Here is a 22,588-nt window from a genome sequence, read left to right as displayed (position 1 = left end):
GAAGCCAAACAATCCAATTGTCTTTATAGGCCCTCAAGAGGGGGGGCTAAGAGAACAATGTCATCCGCAAAGAGCAGGATAGAGATCAAAACCTGGTGAAGATGGCACCCATCGCCCTCTAACAAACGCTCATGAAGAAATTCCTCCAACTCATCAATGTAGATCCCAAACAAGGTAGGGGACAGGGGGTAGCCCTATTTAACACCAATGGTACTGCTGATGAAGCTAGAAAGCCCAATAGGGGTCTTGAGCCGGCCCAAAACCCTCTCATAAAGTCTCATAAAGGTGGTCAGGAGGACCTCAGAAATACCAATGTCACGTAGCCTCTGGAAGAGGGCCCACCTCATGACCATGTCAAAAGATTTGTGGAAGTCCACAAGGCAGCAATAAACCTTTGAGGCGTGATGACGAGCCTCCTCAATGATGGCTCGAAGAGTCAGGATATGGTCCACGGTCTAGAAGTTGTGCCTGAAACCTACTTGCCCCTTGGCACGGATGTGACATTGATCTAGCTCTCTGGACAGGAGAATATTAAGAATTGTAGCATAAAGCTTGGAGAAGGTATGGTCGACCATGATGGTTCTATAATTACTGGGATCGGATGAAGGTCCCGCCTTATGGATTGGATGGATGATGTGGTGGGACCAAGAGGGAGGAAAACCCATGCAGACCACCTGATTAAAAAGGTCGGAAAGGTAAGCACCCAGAACGATAAAACCATGTTTGAAGAACTCAGCCTGAAAGCCTTCCTCGTCCACAACCCTGCTAGTGTTCATGATTCTCACTGCTTCCTTGATGATTGTGTAAGTGAAGAGATCGCAAGAGGGAGGGGGAGTGGTTTGGATGGGGAGCTGGCCAGGGATGTCATAGAATGCAGAGGTATGGGAGACTAGCAGGTTATGGTTCAGCTCAATGGGGAGGGACGAGTGGCGGGGGAAGAGAATGCACCAAAAGGTCTTGGGGGAACAGAAGAGGGAAGTCCGAAGAGACTTAGTGCTTTCACAAAAAAAGAGAAAGAAGTTGATGAGTTTAACCTTGAGTTAAAATTAGCAAGATTACAATCACACCAATCACCCATTAGGGTTAGAATAATGAAATCCAAACAACTGAAGGGAACCCTACACCTTTTGATCACTGAGAGCCCAGATTGGGAGGGTGAGAGCATACGGTAGCAGGGGATCGTTAGTAATAATCTGTTGAAGTGCTGAATACAATAATGGGCAGCAAGCCAGCCCCTTCTGCTTATCCAGCGGGTGAATCAAGAAGCTTGGCAGTAAACCAACCAAGAGAACAACACTCCTAAAACACGAATCACTCAACCGCAATGTTTCTGCGGGAGGACTGAACACACCAAACAAGTTCAACTCAACCGCTTATGCAACGGGAGGATGTAATGCCCCCTTCTCCGCAGTGATTAGTTCTGTTAACCGTTAGCCTAGTTCGGAGGCCCGTAGGCTAGTCGGGGGCAGAAATTAGGGTTTCCTATTTTCTAGGAGGATTCTTTGGTGTTTTCAGGGGCTATATGTGGGAGTTTGACAGTTTGGATTCTGGATTCCTTTTGGGTTTTCAGAGAGCTTCAGGATGGTTCGACATGCATCTGCATCAGGTGACTTTTTACAGACTTACTATTTTTAGTAAGTACGATGATTGCTCAAAATGTGGTTAAAATCACTTTGGAAACACTTACTATTTTAGCAGTATGCTATTTTTAGTAAGTACTATTTTTAGCAAAATGTCAGCAGGCTTGTTCAGATGGCTATTTCCGACAGGTCAGTTTGAGCAGTTGGTCTTCCCTCATTTTTTGGTGCTATTCTTGGCAAGGGTTCCTCAGCTCAGTTCAGTGACTATTTCTGGCAGGGCAATTCTCTCAGCTTGTTTCCCCATATCCTTGGAGCTTGTTTTGGCAAGTTCAGTATTTGATGAAAAATGATATTTTAAATTAAATTATAGCTTAAGGCAAATGTTGGACGATTTATTTAAAAGGGGTTGCTTAAGTTATATTGATATATATGTCATTTCCTTAATTATATATTGGGTGATTTATTGTTGAGGAAAAATACTTTATAAAGTGAAATATTAATACGGCAAGATGGACGCCTTATGGAGAAATAAGTTAATTTTATAATATATTTCATTTATCTACCTTGGATGCCACATTATGATTTTATTGTCATTTTTATAAAGAATATTTGCTCCTATGAGAAGGTCGATTTGGAGAAAGGAGAAATGAAATGTAATTTCAAAATAATGTGAAGTGATTGTGCATTTGGATTTGGCGTTCATTGGAGGGATTGTGAATTTGAATTTGAGCCCTCAAAAATCTATAAATGAGAGTGTTGGGCTTCTCATTTGGTATCAAATGAATTTGCATCGTTATGCTACCGAATTGGCGATTGAAAAATCTGAGCTTCGAAGTGTGGCTTCCTAGCTAAGTCTCAGTTTCGTACTTGCAAGATGATACCTAGCTGTGTTCATGTATTCCCAGTGTTGTTGGTGAGTGAGTTGCAGATTGTGAAGTGTTTTGATGGAGATTGGAGTGTTTTCTGGTTGTTGGTCGCGGGACTGCTGAAAGTGTATTTTGCTCACACCTCTTGACCAGGCGATTCCATCATTTTGGGTATCGACTCATCCTTTCTTCCTACCACTGGCGATGCATATTGTAAGTTTTTAGCATCTTATTCTGAGTGTGGATTTTTATATTGAAAATCGAACTTCCTAGGTTAGGCGTGGGGTTTAGTGAATGCATTGGGAAGCGTGCAAAATAAATATGGGTGTTTCGATGGCTTTCCTTGGGTTTGTTTTCATTGTGGTGGGCATAGCAATTGTTTAGAACTGATTTTGGGTGTTTTGGATAAGTATTGAGAGAGTTGTGAGCATTTTAGTAAATCCATAGGCTGCTGGTTTTGTAATTCTAGCCTGCAAATTTGATGTTAGCAGAAATTTCATGTTCTTATTTGGATATTCAGCATTACTCTCTTCTCACGGTATCTTGATTATTGTAAGGTTAAGTAGTAGTACTACTAACCAATTCTGGTTTGTAACTCTCACCCCGCTGAAAAGTGGAAGAGGTTGGCTTGCCGCCTATTTTCAAGTAAATTGTAATTCAATCCTCCCACTGCATAAGTGGTCGAGTGATGTCTGAGTGTAATGGTCCTCCCGCTACATAAGCGGTTGACTTGAGATTGTTTTGTAATTTCAGTCCTCCCGCTGAAATATCGCGGTTGAGTGATTTGTGCCTTTATATGTTTCTCTTGGCTGGTTCACCGCCAAGTTTCTTGCATTCCCGCTGGATAAGCAGAAGGGGCTGGCTTGCCGCCCAAGCATTGTATTGTTTCCAGTTATTTGATGCTAACGATCCCCTCAACACCGTATGCTCTCACCTTCCCACATTGGGCACTTGGTGATCAGAAAGTGGAAGGGTTGCATTTTCCAGCAAGTTTTCAGTTTATGCTTTCTAACCTTAACAAGTTATCTATTTGTGGATGATTACTATTGGCCTAAAAAAATAAAAATAAAAACTGGGATATTATAGAGGATCATTACAATAAACATCACTCAACAGCTTATGCAGCAGGAGGACCATTACAAACAGATATCACTCAACCGCTTATGCAGTGGGAGGACTGAGTAACAAATATCAAAATATAGGCGGCAAGCCAACCTCTTCCACTTTCCAGTGGGAATGCTTACAATCCAGAAATGGTTAGTAGTACTACTACTTAGCCTTACAATATGAAATAGAGAGATAGAATAGAGAAGTAATGCTGTCCAGTGCTGATAAATTTTCTCAAACAATTACTAACTCCCAAAAGACCCTTCAACATGAATTCATGAAATCCTAGGATCAATAACACTCAAACCAGCAGCTTCAAGAAACTAAGAAATGCTCAAATCTCTCTCCAAACTCACCCCAAAACACCCCAAATCACTCTCAAATCAACTAACCAACTCACACTACAAAAGGCACACCCAAACACTAACTTCTGGAAATCTGTAATTATATGACAGCAAGCTGAAATACACAACCAGTAACACCCAGACACACTAAAATGCATAAAACTCACTCACAACTCACCCTAACATCCCCAAACAACTCCCAAATTGCTAATATATCATTGATGACCAAGTACAATCAACAAACTGGCCTCTAAACATCACATTCAACTCAACTCGCTTCCAAAATGCGCACACAGAGAAAAACGCCAAAGCTGGAAAGTTCGATTTGCAATATAAAAATGAATACTCAAAGATTAGTGCTGAAAACTTACAAATACCATCGCCTGGGACATAGAAAAACAAAGAGCCAATACCCAGAAACAGCAGGAGATCACACGGAGACTTATGAATGAAAATATGCTTCAGCCATGACTTTCCCAACAGCCTGGAAACATACCAAAACTCGAACTATACCTGAACCAGCAATCCCACACTTCAACAAACTCACAGAGATCACTAAGAGAACATGGAAAACAGCTAGGTACTGTCTTGCAAGTACGAAACTGCACTTAGCTAGGAAGGCTCACTTCGAAACTCAGATTTCTATTGCCAAACCGGCAACATAACAATGCAATTTTTCAAGATATCCAAATGGGAGGCCAAGCACCTATATTTATAGTTTTTTTCCTCTGAAATTCAAATGTAAATGCTCACAAATTCACCTCTCCAAACTTCATTTCATTTCACTAACATATGCCATCCAAATGACATTTCATTCCATTTCCCAAGGTGGACGCCCAAGTTGCATTTTAACCAATAATTAAACAAGTTCGAACTTGCCTAAGTCTTCAACAATAACATAATACATACTCCAAATTTCAACGCCTAACTTAGGAAATAATAACATTGATATTAGATACAAATATGTCTTTTCCTAAGTAGCCCAATATAACATTAATCAATAATAAAATAATTAAATATTAAACCTTAGGATAAGGAAATAATATTTAATTAAATCACTTATGACTCCAGTACTAATTATCAACAAAATCCAAGATGAAGTTGAACAATGAAGACCACTGAATTGCTATAGGATCAGGACCCTGTCCAAACTGCTAAAAATAGAATTGCTCAATACTGCCACTTACTAAAAATAGTAAGTCATGGAATACTCCTCCGAAAAACATGATCTTCGCACCTGGAGAAAGAGCTTGGAAAGCTCAGTAAGACAGCATCATCCAAACAGCCAAACCCTAACTTACTAAAAATAGTAAGTTCTCACTTCACCAAAAAATCAAATGCATGTTATGCCACCTTGGAGCTCATGAAAAACCTAGAAGGAAACCATAGACAGAACTCAAGGATTCCCTCCTGGTAAACCCTAAAAAGCTCAAGCAGAACTCCACAAAAGTTGGAAACCCTAATTCTCCTTTCCACATACCCTACAGGTCTCCGAAATAGGCCAATGGACCACTGAACGCACATCACTAAGAAGGGGACATTACAGTCCGCCCTCCCCAAAATTGCTTGTCCTCAAGCAATCGCAAACCGAGATGCTATAATATCTCCTCATTCTCCCAAGTAGCATCCTCCACCGGTAAGTCTTTCCACTTAACTAGATATTCTTTGATCTTCCTCCTCAAAAATCGTTCCCTAACATCAAGGATTGCTTCAGGAACTAGCACCAACTCTCCCTCTTCATCCAAAGGAGGTAGATCAGAGGAAACTATCACATTGTGCCCAAGCGCCTTTTTGAGGCATGACACATGGAAGACATTATGTACTCGGCTACTCGTTGGTAGCTCCAACTCATAAGCCACAACTCCCACTCGCCTAATGACCCTGAATGGTCCATAAAAACGTGGCTTAAGCTTTTCCGCTCCACTCTTCTTAAGAGTAGACTGTCTGAAGGGATGGAGTCTCAAGTAGACCATATCACCAACCTCAAATGAACGCTCAATTCGCTGTTGATCAACGTACATCTTCTGCTGATTTTGTGCAATCTGGAGGTTGTCCTTCAATGCCTTCAGAATATCCTAACACTGTTGAACCATATCCCTAGCTTGAGGTGCTCTGCTATCTCCAAACACCAAACAGGAAAGCTAGGGGCCTCGTATCCGTAGAGTGCCATGAAAGGAGACATCTAGATGGACATGTGATAAGTGGAATTATAGCAGTACTCACCAAGGTGTAGCCATTTTACCCACGCCTTCTGCTGTTCTGAAACATAATTTCTCAAATAGCCTTCCAACCACTTATTAACCATCTCAGTTTGTCCATCTGTCTGAGGATGGTAACTCGTGCTTGAGGTGAGCACAGTACCACACAATCTGAAAATCTCCTGCCAAAAAGAGCTTAGGAACTTGCGTTCCCTATCACTCACAATGTTTTTAGGTAGCCCATGTAGCCTAAACACCTCACGGAAGAACAAATCGGCAACTTGAGTTGGTGTAAATGAGCTGGTGATAGCGAAAAAATGAGCAAATTTCGTTAATCTATCTACCACCACATAGGTACAATCCTTCCCACTAGCTCTCGGCAACCCAGTGATGCAATCCATAGAGATACTTTCCTATTTTTGACTGGGAATCGGCAGTGGTTGCAACAATCCAGCGGGTGCAGTGTGCTCATCCTTGTTCCTCTGACAAACATGGCAATCCCTGATATACTTCAGAACATCCTTTTTCAACCCTTTCCAAGAGAATCTCTCTCGGATCTGCCTATTAAGTTTTGAAAAAACCTTGATGGCCAGCAAGAGGAATGTCATGAAAGGTCTGTAATACCTTCTCTTTCAGCTTAGATTCAGGTAGAAGAAGGATCCTACCCTTGTACATAATCAGTCCATCAACCAATCTGTACCTTTCATCATGAAAAGTGCCCTCTATGATGCTGGTTGCAAACTGATTTTTGGCATAATCGACAAGCAACAAGTCCCTCCAATCAGCTGTAAGCTCACTCATAGAGCTCAAATGGGGTCTCCGAGAAAGAGCATCTGCCACTATATTGTTCTTCCCTTTGACATACTCAATGTCAAAGTCATAAGCCTGAAGCTTACTAACCCACTTCTAGTGCATTTCATTCAAGTCCTTTTGGTGCATGAAGTGCTTAAGACTGTTATGATCAGTCTTAACAACGAACTTACTCCCCACAAGATACTGCCTGAACTTCGTAAGGGCATGCATTATGGCAAGCATCTCCTTGTCATATATTGAATATAGCCTTTCAGGTCCTCTCAACTTGCTACTTTCAAAGACAATAGGATGCTTGTCTTGCATAAGAACTGCACCAACACCTTCTTCTGATGCATCCCACTGCAGTTCAAAAGGCTTGGTGAAATCTGGTAAGGCCAAAACAGGGCATGAGCTCATAATCTCCTTGAACTAATCGAATACTATTTGTACCTTTTCTATCCACTCAAAAGCTCATTTCCTTGTAAGATCTGTGAGGGGGGCAGCCAACTGAGAGTATCCCTTCACAAACCTACAGTAAAAACCACAAAGACCCAAGAATCCCTTCAAGTGTGTTAAGTTCTCGGGATGAGGCCAATCAATGATAGCTCTAATCTTTTCAGGGTCTACCTTCAAACCTCCTGCACTGATAATGTGACCAAGGTAGAGCAATTCTTTCATTCCAAATTCACATTTGGACTCCTTTGCAAACAGGGATTCGGATTCCAGTATGCTCAACACTTCATCCAAATGTTGTAAGTGCTCCTTCCAAGACTTGTTGAATATGAGTATGTCATCAGAGAATATGAGCACAAACTTCCTCAACTGTTTCTGGAAGATTTTGTTCATGCATGACTAGAATGTGGCAGGGGCGTTAGTCAAGCCAAAGGGCATGACTAGGAACTCAAAATGCCCAAAGTGGCATCTAAAAGCAATCTTCTCTACATCTGATGCTCTCATCCGAATTTGATGATACCCCGATCTGAGATCGATCTTTGAGAAGAACACTGCACCATGTAGCTCATCAATGAGCTCATCAATCCTCAGAATAGGATACCGATTCTTAATAGTTTTCTGATTCAAGGCTTGGTAGTCCACGCACATGCGCATGGTCCCATCCTTCTTTTTTACCAAGACCACAACTGAAGCAAATGGACTCTTGCTTGGCCGTATGTAACCCATATCAAGCAGCTCCTGGATTGCTTTCTCGATCTCATCCTTTTGCTTCTTGGGGTAGTGGTAATGAGTAGTCATTACCGGTTTTGCTCCTTCCAACTCAATGATATGCTTAGTCCCTCTTTGAGGAGGTCTTCCAAGAGGAGGATTTACAAACACCTTACTCCTCTTGGTAATCAAAGCTTGAATGTCTTCGGGATAGCTTTGTTTCTCTTCTGGTGATTTGGAAGGCATGACCTTGATCTCAGGAGGTCTATCAAGTGGTGGTTTCCCAAAGACCTTACTTTTTTTGTAATCAATGCTTGAATGTCTGCAGAGTAGCTGCCCTTGTCTTCCAATGGATTTGACGGCATTATCAAACACTTTGTTGCCCACTCCACTTGGCCATGGCGGATCAGCCTCTCCATCCCCTTCAATGAAACAACTCTAAGTCCTCCATTTGACATTCCTCTCAACACCACCTTCTTCCCATCAGACATGAATTTCAGCTCCATGGTTTGCAAATTTAATGTGATCTCGCCAAGAGATCTCAGCCACTGAATCCCAAGGACTGCATCATCAGTGCCTCCAATGCTAACCACAAAGAAATCATCTCGAATCTCGTGGTTTCCCAACTTCAGAGACATGTTAGAAATCATTTGGTTGCAAGATATAGTGGAGCCATCAGCTACCATGACTTTGAAGCCTTCTACTTCCTCTGCCACTAGCCCCCTCTTTGCAACAACTCTCTCATCATTGAAATTATGAGTTGCTCCTGTGTCAATGAGAGCAATGACACGATGCTCTCCTATCACACCCCGAACACTACAGCACTCATTCTTGTGAATGCTCGAGAGTTGAGCAACCACTCCTCTGTCTTCTGACTCAGTTTTAGGCTCTTCAGGAGCCTCTTCATACTCGTCCTCAATTTCAGTCTGTTGTTCTGAAATTTCAAAATCTGATCCATTAGCAGAATAGCACTCTATTTGATGTAAATTGCCCTTCCCATGACACTTATGTCCTGGGGCCCAAGGTTCTCTGCAAGAGTAGCAAAGATTCTTCCTTCGGAGCTCTTGACGGAGCTCATCATCCATTCGCAAAGGAAACTTCTTGGTCTGATTTGTAAACTTCTTCTTATCCTTCCGGAAAGGGAAAGGCTTGGACTAAAATTTGTTCTTTGGGACAGCCAACTCCATGCTTCGAGCCTTCTTGATTGCCTCGGCCAAGGTGGGTGGGTCAAAGGCTTTTAGCCAACCTTTCAACTATTCTTCAAGTCCCTCAATAAATAGGACCACTAACCTCTTCTCTGAGATACTAATCACCATAACTGAAAGGCTTTGAAACTCAGTTATGAAAGTGTCCAAAGAACCTTGTTGTTTGAGTTGAGCAAGTTCTCTAAATTTCACCTCCAGGTCCTTGGTATCAAACCTATCAATGAGTTGGTGAAATCAGCATATGTGGTGATCAAGTTATGACCAAGGGTGACCAACCCATGGTACCACCATTCGTGGGCAACACCATCCAAGTGCAAAGTGGCAAACTTGATGGCGTCTTCTTCAGGCATAGGCCTCAAAGACAAATAATTGTCCAACTTCTACACCCACGCTCTAGTTGTGCTCTTATTGCTTCCATCAAATTGTGCTAGAGTCACCTTTCCAAGAGCTTGTTGATAATCTCTTGGGGCAGAAAATCAGTTGTCATTCCTCCTTCCTCGCTTCATTTTCTGATTCATGAACTGATCCAAGATGAAGATATCATGGATCTCTGCAGGGAGAGAAACATACTCCATATAGCTGTTCCTTGTCTCATCCATTGTAGGTATCTCAATTTCAGCTTGCGGTGCTTCTCTAGGTAGGAAGATAGGTTGCAGAGGTCTTGGAACTGAACCTCCAATGTTGCTCCCATTATTACTCCCATTTCCATTTCCTCCAGGAGCATTAGAAGTGCTAGCCTCTGGTTCATTGTTAGGTTGATTAGGGGTCCTGTTGATGTGTGTTTTATGCACATAACATTTCAGAATAAAATTCCAAAGTAATTTACCCTCTCTTGAACAAAATCACCTCAGATGCTAAAGGTAAGATCAACTAAAATGATTCCAAGGTTTCTACATGTCAGGTCTTGACGAGTGGGTAACTCAATGGTCGATGTGAATTGTTGTGTTCACTTGGGGACTTACACAAATGTTCGAATTATCTTCTTTGATCATGAAATATGCGGAATAGGTGTGCTAACAACTTAGGATTTGGCAATGTAGTTTTGGACTTAATTCTAAATAAAAAATGGGCAAAAGGAATAGGGTTCAGGAAATCTATTCTAGGCCTAAGAATGTAGGAAATGATGAACAAGTTTAGTGGAATCAAACTAGGCAGGGTCTCACAAACAAGTATTGACACAAGCTTAGTGCAATTGTCTAAGGTGTACTCAAGGATTTTCAGACTATTACCATCAAACGTTGACACCATCCAAGTTGATGCTTGTCAAGGGACGCGTAATAGTTGAAGTTAAGTTTACTCAAATTTCCAGTCGACCACACAAGGCACACTTACCAGCGGCAAGAAGCTACTGGTATGGATTAAGGATTCCACACAAATCTATTCAACAAATCTTTCACTCGATCTAATAAACATGAAAATAAATTCTAATCTAAAATTTTAATCTAACTTGGAGGAATTGAGAACCATGAATGCAAAGACAACATTTGAAGAGCAAAATCACCAACAATTGAACAATGATTTAGGTTCAAATAGTTGCAGCATATACCAACAATTCTACAAAAGCTCTCCCTTACAAATGAGAGACAAGGAGGTATATATAGAGTCTCATACAAAATGGATGGCCAAGATTAAAACTAAATCAAAGGCCAAGATCATGCCAACAAAACCCTAGAATTGCCCTAATTAGGGTTTACATCAAAAATGGTGCCACCAACATATGGCCCAATAGAAAGATACCTAGTCATCAAATAGGGAATCTTCTAGAAGATTCCTTCCTGCATCTCTCTCTCTTCTAGCATACTCCAAGAATCTAGCCAATACAGAATCTAACTCCTCCATGGAAATGCTAGGTAAGGTATCTTGCTGCAAATCAATCACGTCCAATGAATCCGAGCAAGCGTCCAAAGTGTTCTCCCAATCTGGAATGAGCTTCTGTGAACCATGAACATGAATCAACAAAGAGACCAAATCATCCATCTGACTCTTCTTCAAAGAGTCCAACTGACAAAAATACATAAGTTTCATCTTGTCTCTTAATTCGGCTAAGTGTAAACCACTAGCATCACTAACATCAACACCCAATAATTCCTCAATTGAGGCAAGGATCTTTGTCTGAATGTCCTGAATCAATCCTTCCATCTCTGTACAACTCAGTTGGGCGTTCTCATAAGTTGATTTCTTCACAGCCAATGAACAATACCAGCCATGGAAATCGTATCTATCTCCACTATGCACAATGTTCTCACTAATCAACGTGGACTTGGGAATCTTCTTCAAAGCTCTGAGGCGTGGAATAGTCTTTTCCTAGATGAGTCAGAATTCTTCCCAAACTCCCTCCAAATACTGGATTCTAAACATGAGCCTTGTTGTCCTATCATATGCCTGGACAAACTGAGTAAGGAAATCATCCCCCTGTTTTCTTGCACTTTCAATCCACTTCTCCACCTCCGAGAGTGTATCTCTCGCTGCCTCATAGTGTGAATGTAGTCTATGATCAACCGCAATAGGGGAAATAAGGGTGGGGTTCTCACGCCTTATCCCCGCAATATACTCTCTAAGTCTGATATTCTTTTCTCTGTACTTCTCCTTCTCTTCAATTTCTCTAGCTAACCTTGCACTGATCGCCCTATGGTTATCACCAACCTCCTGAAACTCTTGCTCTCTTGTAGTACGGCCAAGGGCAACTGAAGTAATCTAGAAATCCATAGGAGTAGCAACGTCCGCCGTCACACCTTCAATAGGAACAGCACCTGCGCAATCAGCATTTCTGTCTCATCTCTAGCTATGTGCGACAAAATCTCAGCTCTCTTGGGTTCTTTCTCCTTATTGCTCCTAGCTAGGTAGTCATCAATGTTATCAATAGGTTGTACCTCTATCATCTTACCTTTTTCCATACTTTTCATCAGCCAATCAGGAATAGCGGATATCTCCATACCATCATCGAGACATATCTCGATCAAGTCCTCTCAATGCCGAGATAACATCATCATCATCATCAGGATTACTCCTGGTCAAATCATATATCTCATTTCCCAAACTAACCTCCAAAAGGACGGTAGGGGATCCCGATTGATCATCATTCCCATTTGGGGGAGCAGATGTTGCTGTGGCATGTAAATCCTGAATATTCTCTGGTAGTATCACTGTGTTGGAACATTGTTGGGTCTCCTTATTTTGTTCTATTATTTCAACTTCCTTAATTGATGAGACACTAAGAGGGGGTGAAGGAATGATAGTCTTTTGTTTCTTCTTCTTGACCTCCTCAATCTTCTTCCCTCTAGCCTTGACTCCTCCTTGCATGTTTTTCCTTCTCTTGGGAGCTTGACTCTCTTCATCTGCATGAATCCTGACATCACCAATAGTTCTCTAATCATCTTCGGAAGTAGATTCTTTCGGCTTCATCTTTTCATAAGTGAAGGAAACACCCATGTCAACTAACTTATTCATCTGAATATCTACCCATGTACGGGAGAAACTCAAGACCTCTCTCATCAATATCTTTAAATCTATCTCTTCTGATTCTAACCAATTAGGCAATAAGATTGCCTTCTTCATTTCATTTTCATATTGTGGATGTGTATGATCCCTGTCATCTAACACCTGATCAGGAATGAGGAAAAGTCCACACTTCCTCATGACATCTATTGACATTCTGGACCATATTCGTCTCTTCACTGCTTGCTCGTCCATCAGGTTGGCCCAATAATCCTCTACGTTTGTCTTGTGAATGAACTTCTCTCCCCTGATCCTTCCAACTTTCTTATCTGGATCAAACCTTTCTCTTTTCTTAAAGGTTGCAAATCGATAGAATGCAAGCTCCTCACTCATAGTGTTGGCGGCTAAGGGAGATTGGCAAACCTCCAACGTTTTCCCAACTGAAATAGGAAATGTCATGCCTATCCTATGCTTCTCTTTCTAAATGGAATCAAACTCTAGAAGTTGTCTCACCACTTCCAACAAGATCATTCTGTCAGAAGGATACCTAGGAAGCCTATAGGGTTCGGATTGAAACCCATGAACCCTAAGGTACGTGAAAGTGGGAAACTGAATATACCACAATCCATATTTCTCTATTAGCTCTGTTGCCTCCTTGGACAACCTCCTGTGGATTCCGCCTTGCAGCATCCGCGTGATGTACATTGTGAATACATCATTTACTCTCTTATAATCTTCAATTCTATACATGTTCAATTGGGGATAGCACTCATAACTCCCGAATTGTCTTTGCCCATTCCCGACTTCACCTCTACATATCAATCCTTTGTATGTAACAAACCGTGCAAGCAGGTATACCAAGTAGGAAGTCATGGCGAATGACTTGGACCACTCTACATTTCTCAGTTGAAAGTCCAGATTGTCACTTATGATTCTAGACCAATTTATCAATGTCCCTCTAAGACAATCCTGGATGAAATAGAACATCCATCCATCGTATATTGCACCCTGCGGCATCCTCATCACTCGGTTAAGCAAGAATACTAAGTCACTATATTCCTCTTTGAAGTCTATGCACATGAGTGTCTTGGGAGCCTTGGAATGATGAAGCCTAGGCTTGATCATCCACTCTTTATTCACTACATTTTTACACGCATCCATCTTCGTGTATCGATCTTCATATTCATCTTTAGTTACATTCTTCATATCTGCTCCACGTGGAATTCCAAACACCTCAGCAAGGTAGGCAATGACAACGCCCTTAGGAGTCTTGACCATAACATCGTGCACACTCCAAGATAAGCTCATTGCACTGTATGGAGTGTGGGAATCCTGCGGCTTGAAAGATACCACTCTTCATAATGTTTACATACACTGGGGAAGGAATCTGATTTCCAACTCCGAACATCCGCTGTCGCAATAGGTTCAAGCTCAGGAAATGAATGTTTGTATCCGTAATCTCTTTCCATCTTGATGACATCTATGATAAATCCTTACTCTATGATAAATCCTTGTGTGAATTCTTGGGTGTCGTGTGAGACATTGGTGTGTGCAAATGGTCTTCTTGGCAATGCATCCATGGACCTTCATCTCCATAGATTGGAGGTTTCCTAGAGTGTCATATTCATCTATTGTGCTTGATGACAATAATACTACGAAACCCGGGGACGCGTCCCCTACCTGAAAACCCTCGTCCCAGTCCCGGGGACGTTTCAGGGACTTGGGGACGGCCAGGGGACGTTCCCCCCCCCCTCCCTAAATTGTCAGAATTTTGAGGGGACGTCCCCGAAATGGGGGGACGGCTTCCCTAGCTGTGGGGGACGTACGGACGTCCTCGGGACGGCTGGGGACGTCCCAGCCGTCTCGGGGACGGCTAGACGTCCCCCACATCTAGGGCTAGGGAAAAAAAAAAAAAATTTAAAAAGTCGTATTTTCAATTTTTTTTTAATTTTTCTAACATGGGCCCTCTATATTGAAAAAAATTTTAAAAAGACTATCAATTTTTTTATTATTGAATTTGAATAGTTATGAAATCAAAATACGACTATCTATATTTTATTATTTTTCTAACATGGGTCTATCAAAAATTAAAAGGCGACATTAAATTTATTAATTCATATCAAATATTTATAATTTTAAATTAATTCATATTATAAATTTTAAAATTTATAAATAGAAAATAAATTAAATAATAAAATATTAAATAATAAATATTATACTTTGCTTTTTAGTATTTACTTAGTACTATTTTGATTTCCATATCGCAATTGACAATGAAACAATATGGCAGCAGTGTGGCCTTTGGGCATTTTGTATGTTATTTCTTTAATATATATTATGATATGCATATTGACAATGTGAATGAATTGAAATTCTGAATTATGAGTGCATATTGAGTATTGAGTCTATTGATAATGTTGTATGTTCGATGTTTGCATTCTAAAATGTTTTCATAGTATCATACACATGCTATATCCATGTTTTCATATGAATATAATGTATAGATGCATGCTGTCGTTCCCCCCCCCCCGTCCCCAAATTTGGCAAAAATATTTGCCGTCCCGGAAACTCGTCCCCCTGTCCCCCCGTCCCGGAAACTTGGGGTAACGTAGCAATAATATGCTAGGGTGGCAAGTATATCCTCCATTGGCCTTCTTTTTGGAGATATCTATGTGAGTTTGAAGAGTCCTAGTTTAGCTTCTTTTATAATTGCATTTTGTCTATTTGAAGCAAAATTTGTAATCATTGTTATGGATTTAAATTATAATTGTTAAAGAAATCCATTTTAGAGTCACTCAATGACTCAAGCATCCAAGATCACTGACAACCAAAACTTCCTTCTACAAGAGTGAAAAGCAAGAGCATCAATTTGCAATAATGGATGCAAGATAATATTAGATCAAACTATGATCAATATGCAAATCAATGCAATGGATTACAAAGAGGACCCTTTGGTCATATAGCCAAGATGAAACATAGGATCAGACAAGATCATGACAAGTGTCTTAATCCTTTGACATGAGACAACAAACATTAATTGATCTAGGATACAAGAAGTAAATGGCAAAATATGATAAGATCTAATGACAACTAAAAGTTAGAAATATTCCTAGGACTTAAGTAAACTTGAAATGTGGGGCTAGGGGCCTAGCTCGATTGGCAAGAGCTTCCAGTGGTGAAGCACGAGGTCGCGAGGTCTAGTCTCCCCCCAACCCACGTGGTACTGGAGGATGTGTCACACCAATGTCGCCGGTCACATTAAAAAGTTTACCTGGCACACTGCAGTTTATAGGGGGTTGCTATACCCAGTTCCTACAATCTAAAAAAAAAAGTAAACTTGAAATGTCAATAGAACCTAGTAGGTGAATTGGTTAGGTAAAAAACCTTATTCCACCAACAATAAGGACTATGGGTAAAATAAGTCCCAAGTTTGTCCAGGTCCATCTAGGCCCACAATCCATAAACGGAACCCTATCCAAACCCACAAGGGACTGCACCCAAACCCCAAACTGGGTTTGAACTAGACCAAGACCCAAGGCTTTCCTTGGACAAACTGGTAATATAGAGATAGAACCGTCAAAACATTAAAGATGAAGTGGAAGGAGATACAAGTAAGGATGCAACTACAAATACAAGGATTCCCTATTTAAGCATCCAACTGTCAAACCTATAAAAAAAAAGGTGAAAAGTTGGAAGAGGCTTGAGGAATTTTAAATAAATAAACTATTATCATCTATAGTTTGTGTTGTGTTGTATGTTTATTGTGTCAGTTGGAGCAATGCTTTGTGACTTAGTGGCCATTGGTTTGATTCCCAACAAGTCTTTCAATTATATGTAAAAGCATAGCTAGTACGCTTGGTACTTCCCAAAAGGATCACCCATCTAGTGCTACCCTAGGTTGACTACATTCAACTCTAGAGTTCTTGACTACTTTGATGACGATGCACTTTAAGGGGAGGCATTGTGTATTAAGACACAACATAGTATTAGGAATACGCTATGGCCTCTTTATTCCTTAAAATAATGCTCTATATATTAGTTTACTAGGGACAATAGAATGTTATTTTAGATAAATAAAAAAAATTGTCATGATATAGTTAGGCTTTTCTTCCCCCTTGACCTAGGGCTCTCTCGTATGGATAACCTTAGATCTTATATTGTCCCCTTTGAGGTGATTGATGACGATTCTTCTTCTTCTGCACCAATCATCAATTCTGATAAGTGGCAATGGTGATCTCCAGAGTCCAGACATACACACACATCCACATATATTTCATATTAGATGGCATATATTGTGATATACATACATGTCCACATATGCATAGATGAATAAATCTACGTACAACCATTTATTTAACAAAACCTTTCCATCTCCTAACCCCATGTTACACATTTCTTGCACCTGTCACATTTCTAGTTACTTTCATTTCTAAGAATATTTTATCATCTAAATAGATATTCTGCACAAGAATGCTTTGAAGAAAGTTGTTTGCAGGTTATGGCATGCCTTGAATTACCATACCTACTGTGATATTCTAGATGATTTATTCCTTTCGGTAAAATAAGATACAGTTAACATTTATATCATTAAGATTTAAGACTTGCAAATACTTATAAATTCAACCGTAACCAAAACTGCCATTTCTGTAATATATTGTTTGTATGAAAAAAAGGCAATCCTTTAATTTTCTCTTAATAGTTGGTCTCACATCACTCTCTAAAAGGCATAGAAATAAATAACTAAATGGCTGAAAGACTTTGCACATTATACTACACCTCTGCAGCAAAAACCTTTGCATATCAAATACCAAACTTTGGGAATTACAATTTAATGATATCAAGTTTCCACAATCCATAATGGCTTAGTACAGATGCTTCTGGATTAGATTGTGTAGAATTTTTAGCATCAACGTTTCAGATCACACTCCGTGATCCATCATCAGGATGAGAAAGAGAGCAAAAGGAGATAAAAAAATGATAGATCATGGAGCGCGATCCAAAACGTTGATGCAAAAAATATTCTACACAATCTAATCCAGAAGCATCTGTAAAGATTACAATTTAGCTTTAGTATATGTTCAACAGTGAGCAATTTTCACATAGGTTAAACACATTATAGATTTGTTTACTAGACTGAGTATGCAGCTTAAATCCGATAATCACCTGTTCCAAGTATTTTGGAATGTATCTTCCAAGCCCAGACCCTCAGATGCATCCTTCTCTGGCATCCAAGGTTTTAACTCCCTCTCTGAACCAAAATGATATGCATGTGATAGAACGGAGTCTGTAACAATGTCATGCCTATTTCCACACCCGTAGCCATTTTCTAAGTCATCTCCAGGTACAGGTAAATCCTAAAGTAGAAAAGAATACACAAATATCAATAGAACTATTTCAAGTATGTGTGAATCAAATAAATAAAAGAAAAATACACTCTGCTTTCCACAAATCAAAATAAGGGTAAATGACAAGTCATGCTTCTCATTATGATTGTGATCTAAGAGTCCCATGGTCAGGCATGTCCAACCTCAATAAGTACTGTTTTCAATGTATCAATCTCAGTCCACAGAAAATGAAGTCGTTATGAACAACTAAACTGCGTCATCCGCTAATCACTACAACCATCCCAAAAAATAAAATAGGAATTCTGAAACAAACCTTTGCCATCACTTGCACCAGATCAGTGGCCATGATAATCAAAGTCTTAATAGGAGCTTTAAATCCAGTATCCGGTTTTCCTCCCTTGACGGTTCCATCTTTAATCAGTTGGACCATTTTCAAAACTACTCCTATAAAAGTACAGTAAAACATCATGGCATTTCTTAAATATTAATAAAAAATTGAAAGAGATATTACACTACCCAAAAAAATTAAAACATAGGGACTGCAAATAGTTCATGCAGATGTTGCATTACAAAAAATAAAGAGAGAGACAAAATCTTCTTGATTTTTATTTAAAATGCATGAATAGCATCATCATTCAAAATATTGGAAAGTTTAATGGAACAGAATAGAATACAAACCATTATCATTTTCGGCATGTGTTGAATGAAATATCCCTGAGAATATGGATCCATTTTTCACCTGGACTTCCACATGCCGGCCCACAAGGCATGTTGTCATGAAAAGAAAACGATCATGCATGGGCTGTCCAAATCCTCCACTTTTGCTTATATTCACATTACCTTCCCGGGTCCTATTATTGTTAGCATAATGAATGTTGTCAGTGCTTATATGATTGAAAAAGATATCATCTATGCCTGTGTTGACAGAATTGTCTGAACAAAATCTTGCCGATTGTATGGAACTGTTATCATAACAACTGCTTTGATCTCTTTCAGGTCTGCTGTGGTTAGGCCCATTAACAGCAGCAGACCTGTGCTGGGCTCCTTGTTGCTGACTCATTAATGATAATTTATCTCTAAGAAAGCAATTTGCTTCACATCCAATTATAATTATCCTGTGTATCCCCCAATCTACTGCCAAGATTGCAAATCCACAAATAAGAAATATGAAATAATGACAGTAAATCAAATTTGATAAATGAAAACAGGAAAAAAATTGTTCAGAGCTAGATTATTGCTTGTAGAAAAATTGAGAAAGGATCAGCAACAAACTCATATAGGCTCATATACACTAATTGTAGAGTTGTACCATAGAATGACCATATCTTAATAGGTTACAGTACTATTAATGAATATCAGGCTAAATAGAATTTGGTATACCAAGTAGTAGAAAAATTACAAACCCAATATTAAAAATATCAAAGGAACTTTTCAGCCAAAGCATAAGATAGGATTTTTTCAAAACTATCCCATACTCACTGTACAGTTTTCTCTTAAATTTAAATTTCATTCTTATTTAGAATGAACAACTGCATCACAAGCTTCATTTTCTTAGTTATTATGCTTTCTTGGACTGGAAGAACATGTATCCTTGAGAAATTTTTAATCTTGCACTTCAAGATTTCTAAGATGCACGGTTCACTTAAAAATTATTAATGAACTTGAATTCAACTCCATCAATCACTTTGCTTCTGGCCTTTTTAGATAAAATTCAATAGATTGTTAAATGATTCCACTAATGCACATCTTAGGTATCACACGCAAGTTAGGAGATGCATTCTGAGACAATGAGGCATAAAATGCTACACTAATCATCCCCAATATTGTCGACACCATTATTTTTATCAAAAAGACATGCATGCAAACACACATAACAGATTGTATCTCAAGAGAGTTCATTAGACATATCCAAGCTAACTGCAAAAGAAAAGATGAAAGTACAGTAATATGCATAAACAAATAGCGGTGTAGATATGATAAGTATGAGATGAAACTCAGATTGACAAAATTAATAGCTTACAAAAAATCACCCTTCTTCATCAATAACCATAATTAACTCCTGAACCTAACCTCACTATAGCATTCAAAGAAAATTCTAGCTATAATTAGGTTTTCTGCAATGGTGGGTAAAATTAGCAGTCAGTCAGTTTCCAGTGAAGCAGATAAATTTCTATAAACTTCCAACTTGATCCCAAAACTGACAAGAAAGCAAAAATCATGTAGTCTACTGTGAATGAATGAAGGAATTTTATTGACGTCCACGAGACCAACAGTCTAAGGGACCCAGCACCAAACTTATGTCATCTACATGTTCTTCTCCATATCTGCTCTTCAGTTATGGATCTTTATAAAGAAACCAGCAGTTTTGTGTAGCCTTTCCTCTTCAAAAAGTAGGTTTAGACAACCATCTTTCAAGCTGTTCTCATACTACCCATGGATATCTTGGTAAGCAGCACACTCAAAAATGAAGTGCCATTCAGTTTCAACAACTGCTTTATTGCAGAAGACACATGTTCTTTTGTCATGACTTATATACAAAATCAGGAATCTTTTGTTAGGGAAGTTAATTGCCCTCTTTTAAGTATTATAAAGTCCTTTATGAAAATATAAATCTTATTTTTCTACTAGTTAGAAATGTAAGCAAAGGGTAACGCATCATTCTTGTGGATTCTAAATAAGCCAACAGTTTGATCTAAAACTACTAATAAGTGGTAGGATAACCACAAGAAGAGATATAACCTCCCTTTACAAATCCTTTCATATTCAAATGCCAATTTAAAAAACAAATCATTCATGTGACAAGAGGAGGACCGATACATATGCAATACAGATTACGACATCAGTTGAAGTGATACTCTATGGAAACTAAAGAAGATGCATGCTAACATCAATGCAAAAGATTGTGCATCACAGTGGCGAGAATTAATTAAAAACAAAAGAAGAAGATGATGGAGAAGAAAACAGAGAGCATGGTTAGCAAAATCCTTGATAGTGTTGTGGACGGGGTTCATCATTATTGGAATACTAGAGTGTGATGAAATTTCACACCAGACAAAATGGTTGAGAGTATTGTGTCCTGAATTTTGATTCTCAGATAAGCATGCAAGGCAGATGCAAAAGTACTTTTTTTAGGGAGCAAGGTGCTCCATTTCACAGCAGGTGAGCATACAATGCAATTTCAAACTAATAAGATAGTTGTGTCTCCACACAAAGATTTATTTAACATTATGTATTAACATGTAATTAATTACATTTTATCTTATTCAGAAGCTCACTTAGGCTAACATTTGCACAGACGTAGTCAATAAAGGCAGAATTTTAATAAAAAACCTGATACACAATCATATATTTCTCTAATAAATTTAGTGTATCTCATTTGAGTCTATAGCACACTATATTCTTCAGATTTAATCACCTTCATCTCATGACCAACGAACAAGTATATTTTTTGGCACACGATCAAATGACGAAAAGTGGGCCCGGTGTGAGGGATCACCGGTTCGATCACAAGCACCAGCCAGTCATTACAGCATAAAAGAATGGAATTGATCCAGAGCGAGAGGAAGGGATTCATCTAATTATTAGCAGTAAATTGGATATGCATATGAATTTATAAGTAGCATTAAATTTTCACGGTCCATTAAATGGGTGTAACAAGTTTTTATAAAAACTGTGTTAGGAATTTTAACTCATCTGAGCAAATCTATAGATTCCAAACAGTCAAACTCCAGGCAAATAAACATAATTGAGAGTTGAAAATTTTCTGCTGGTGCAGGTATGATGCTTGTTTATAGATAAGAACGTATCGTAAGAACACTCACCGACTTACAAAAAGAAATTGTAAAAATCAACGTCGCCCCCGATTGCCATTTCAAAAATAGAACCAAAAAAGCCGTGTCTTTCCCTTCGCCGCACTGTGGGCGATGTTCCCTTCTCTCGCTCTCAAGCAAGAGAGCATTAAAAATCTCTATTTTGCTAAACATAAAATTCCATCTATCTATAAAATATTGATTAAACAATAATATGAATGTAGGATTTTAGAGTTGTATTTATATTAATTAAATGTGATAATTGGTATGAAATTGATGGGGGTATATATTTTTATTTAAAACATTTGTCTAATAAAAATCAACTTTTTTTCTTTTGTCTATTTAAATCATGAAATTTTGATGAGGGTATATATTTTTAAAGATGTTAGATATTGAATAGACAAAGATCAAAAAAGTTAATTTTTATTAGACAAATGTTTTAAAAAATTTAAATCGTAGTATCTTATTCTAGTTTAGATTCATACTTTCAAAATTGAACTTAATATTTAATAAAAATGATCTTGACCTGTGAAAGTGAATTAACAAAACCTTGATGACTCTTACAAATGAATCATAGCTTGTTGTACCTACCCCTGAAGTAGTGGTGTCAACAAATGACATTTAGGAACTTGCTAGACAAGGATTTGTTCTTGAAAGGAAGTCAAGTTTGGAATAAACGCTTCCAAATGCTAAATCTAACAAGAGAGATGATGCAAAAAAATCTTACAAACCCTTAACTACTACAA

General features: G+C 38.9%; 1 protein-coding gene across 9 annotated transcripts in view; it reads right to left on the bottom strand.

Annotated features, from left to right (window-relative positions):
- The window catches only part of LOC131065756 (polyadenylate-binding protein-interacting protein 4), a 193,343-nt gene extending 171,314 nt beyond the window's left edge, over window positions 1-22,029 (bottom strand). For 5 of the 9 annotated variants that reach the window (XM_058000391.1, XM_058000393.1, XM_058000392.1 and 2 more), the window contains exons 1-4: window positions 21,863-22,029; window positions 18,712-19,167; window positions 18,347-18,477; window positions 17,852-18,042 (exon numbers count right to left, since the gene is read on the bottom strand). In XM_058000391.1, the coding sequence (XP_057856374.1) occupies window positions 17,852-18,042; window positions 18,347-18,477; window positions 18,712-19,167; window positions 21,863-22,016 (932 nt within the window). In that variant the 5' untranslated portion in view covers window positions 22,017-22,029. Of the gene's footprint in view, window positions 1-17,851; window positions 18,043-18,346; window positions 18,478-18,711; window positions 19,168-21,448; window positions 21,808-21,854 lie in introns of those variants that run through there. The other 4 variants (XM_058000389.1, XM_058000394.2, XM_058000395.2 and 1 more) reach the window with 4 other exon arrangements.
- Between the last annotated feature and the right edge of the window lie 559 nt (window positions 22,030-22,588).

Source organism: Cryptomeria japonica, chromosome 7 (genome assembly GCF_030272615.1).
Source record: "Cryptomeria japonica chromosome 7, Sugi_1.0, whole genome shotgun sequence".
In the NCBI taxonomy this organism is placed as follows: Eukaryota; Viridiplantae; Streptophyta; class Pinopsida; order Cupressales; family Cupressaceae; genus Cryptomeria; species Cryptomeria japonica.
Note: the sequence above shows the minus strand (reverse complement) of the source record. Positions and strands in the feature narration are given on the sequence as shown.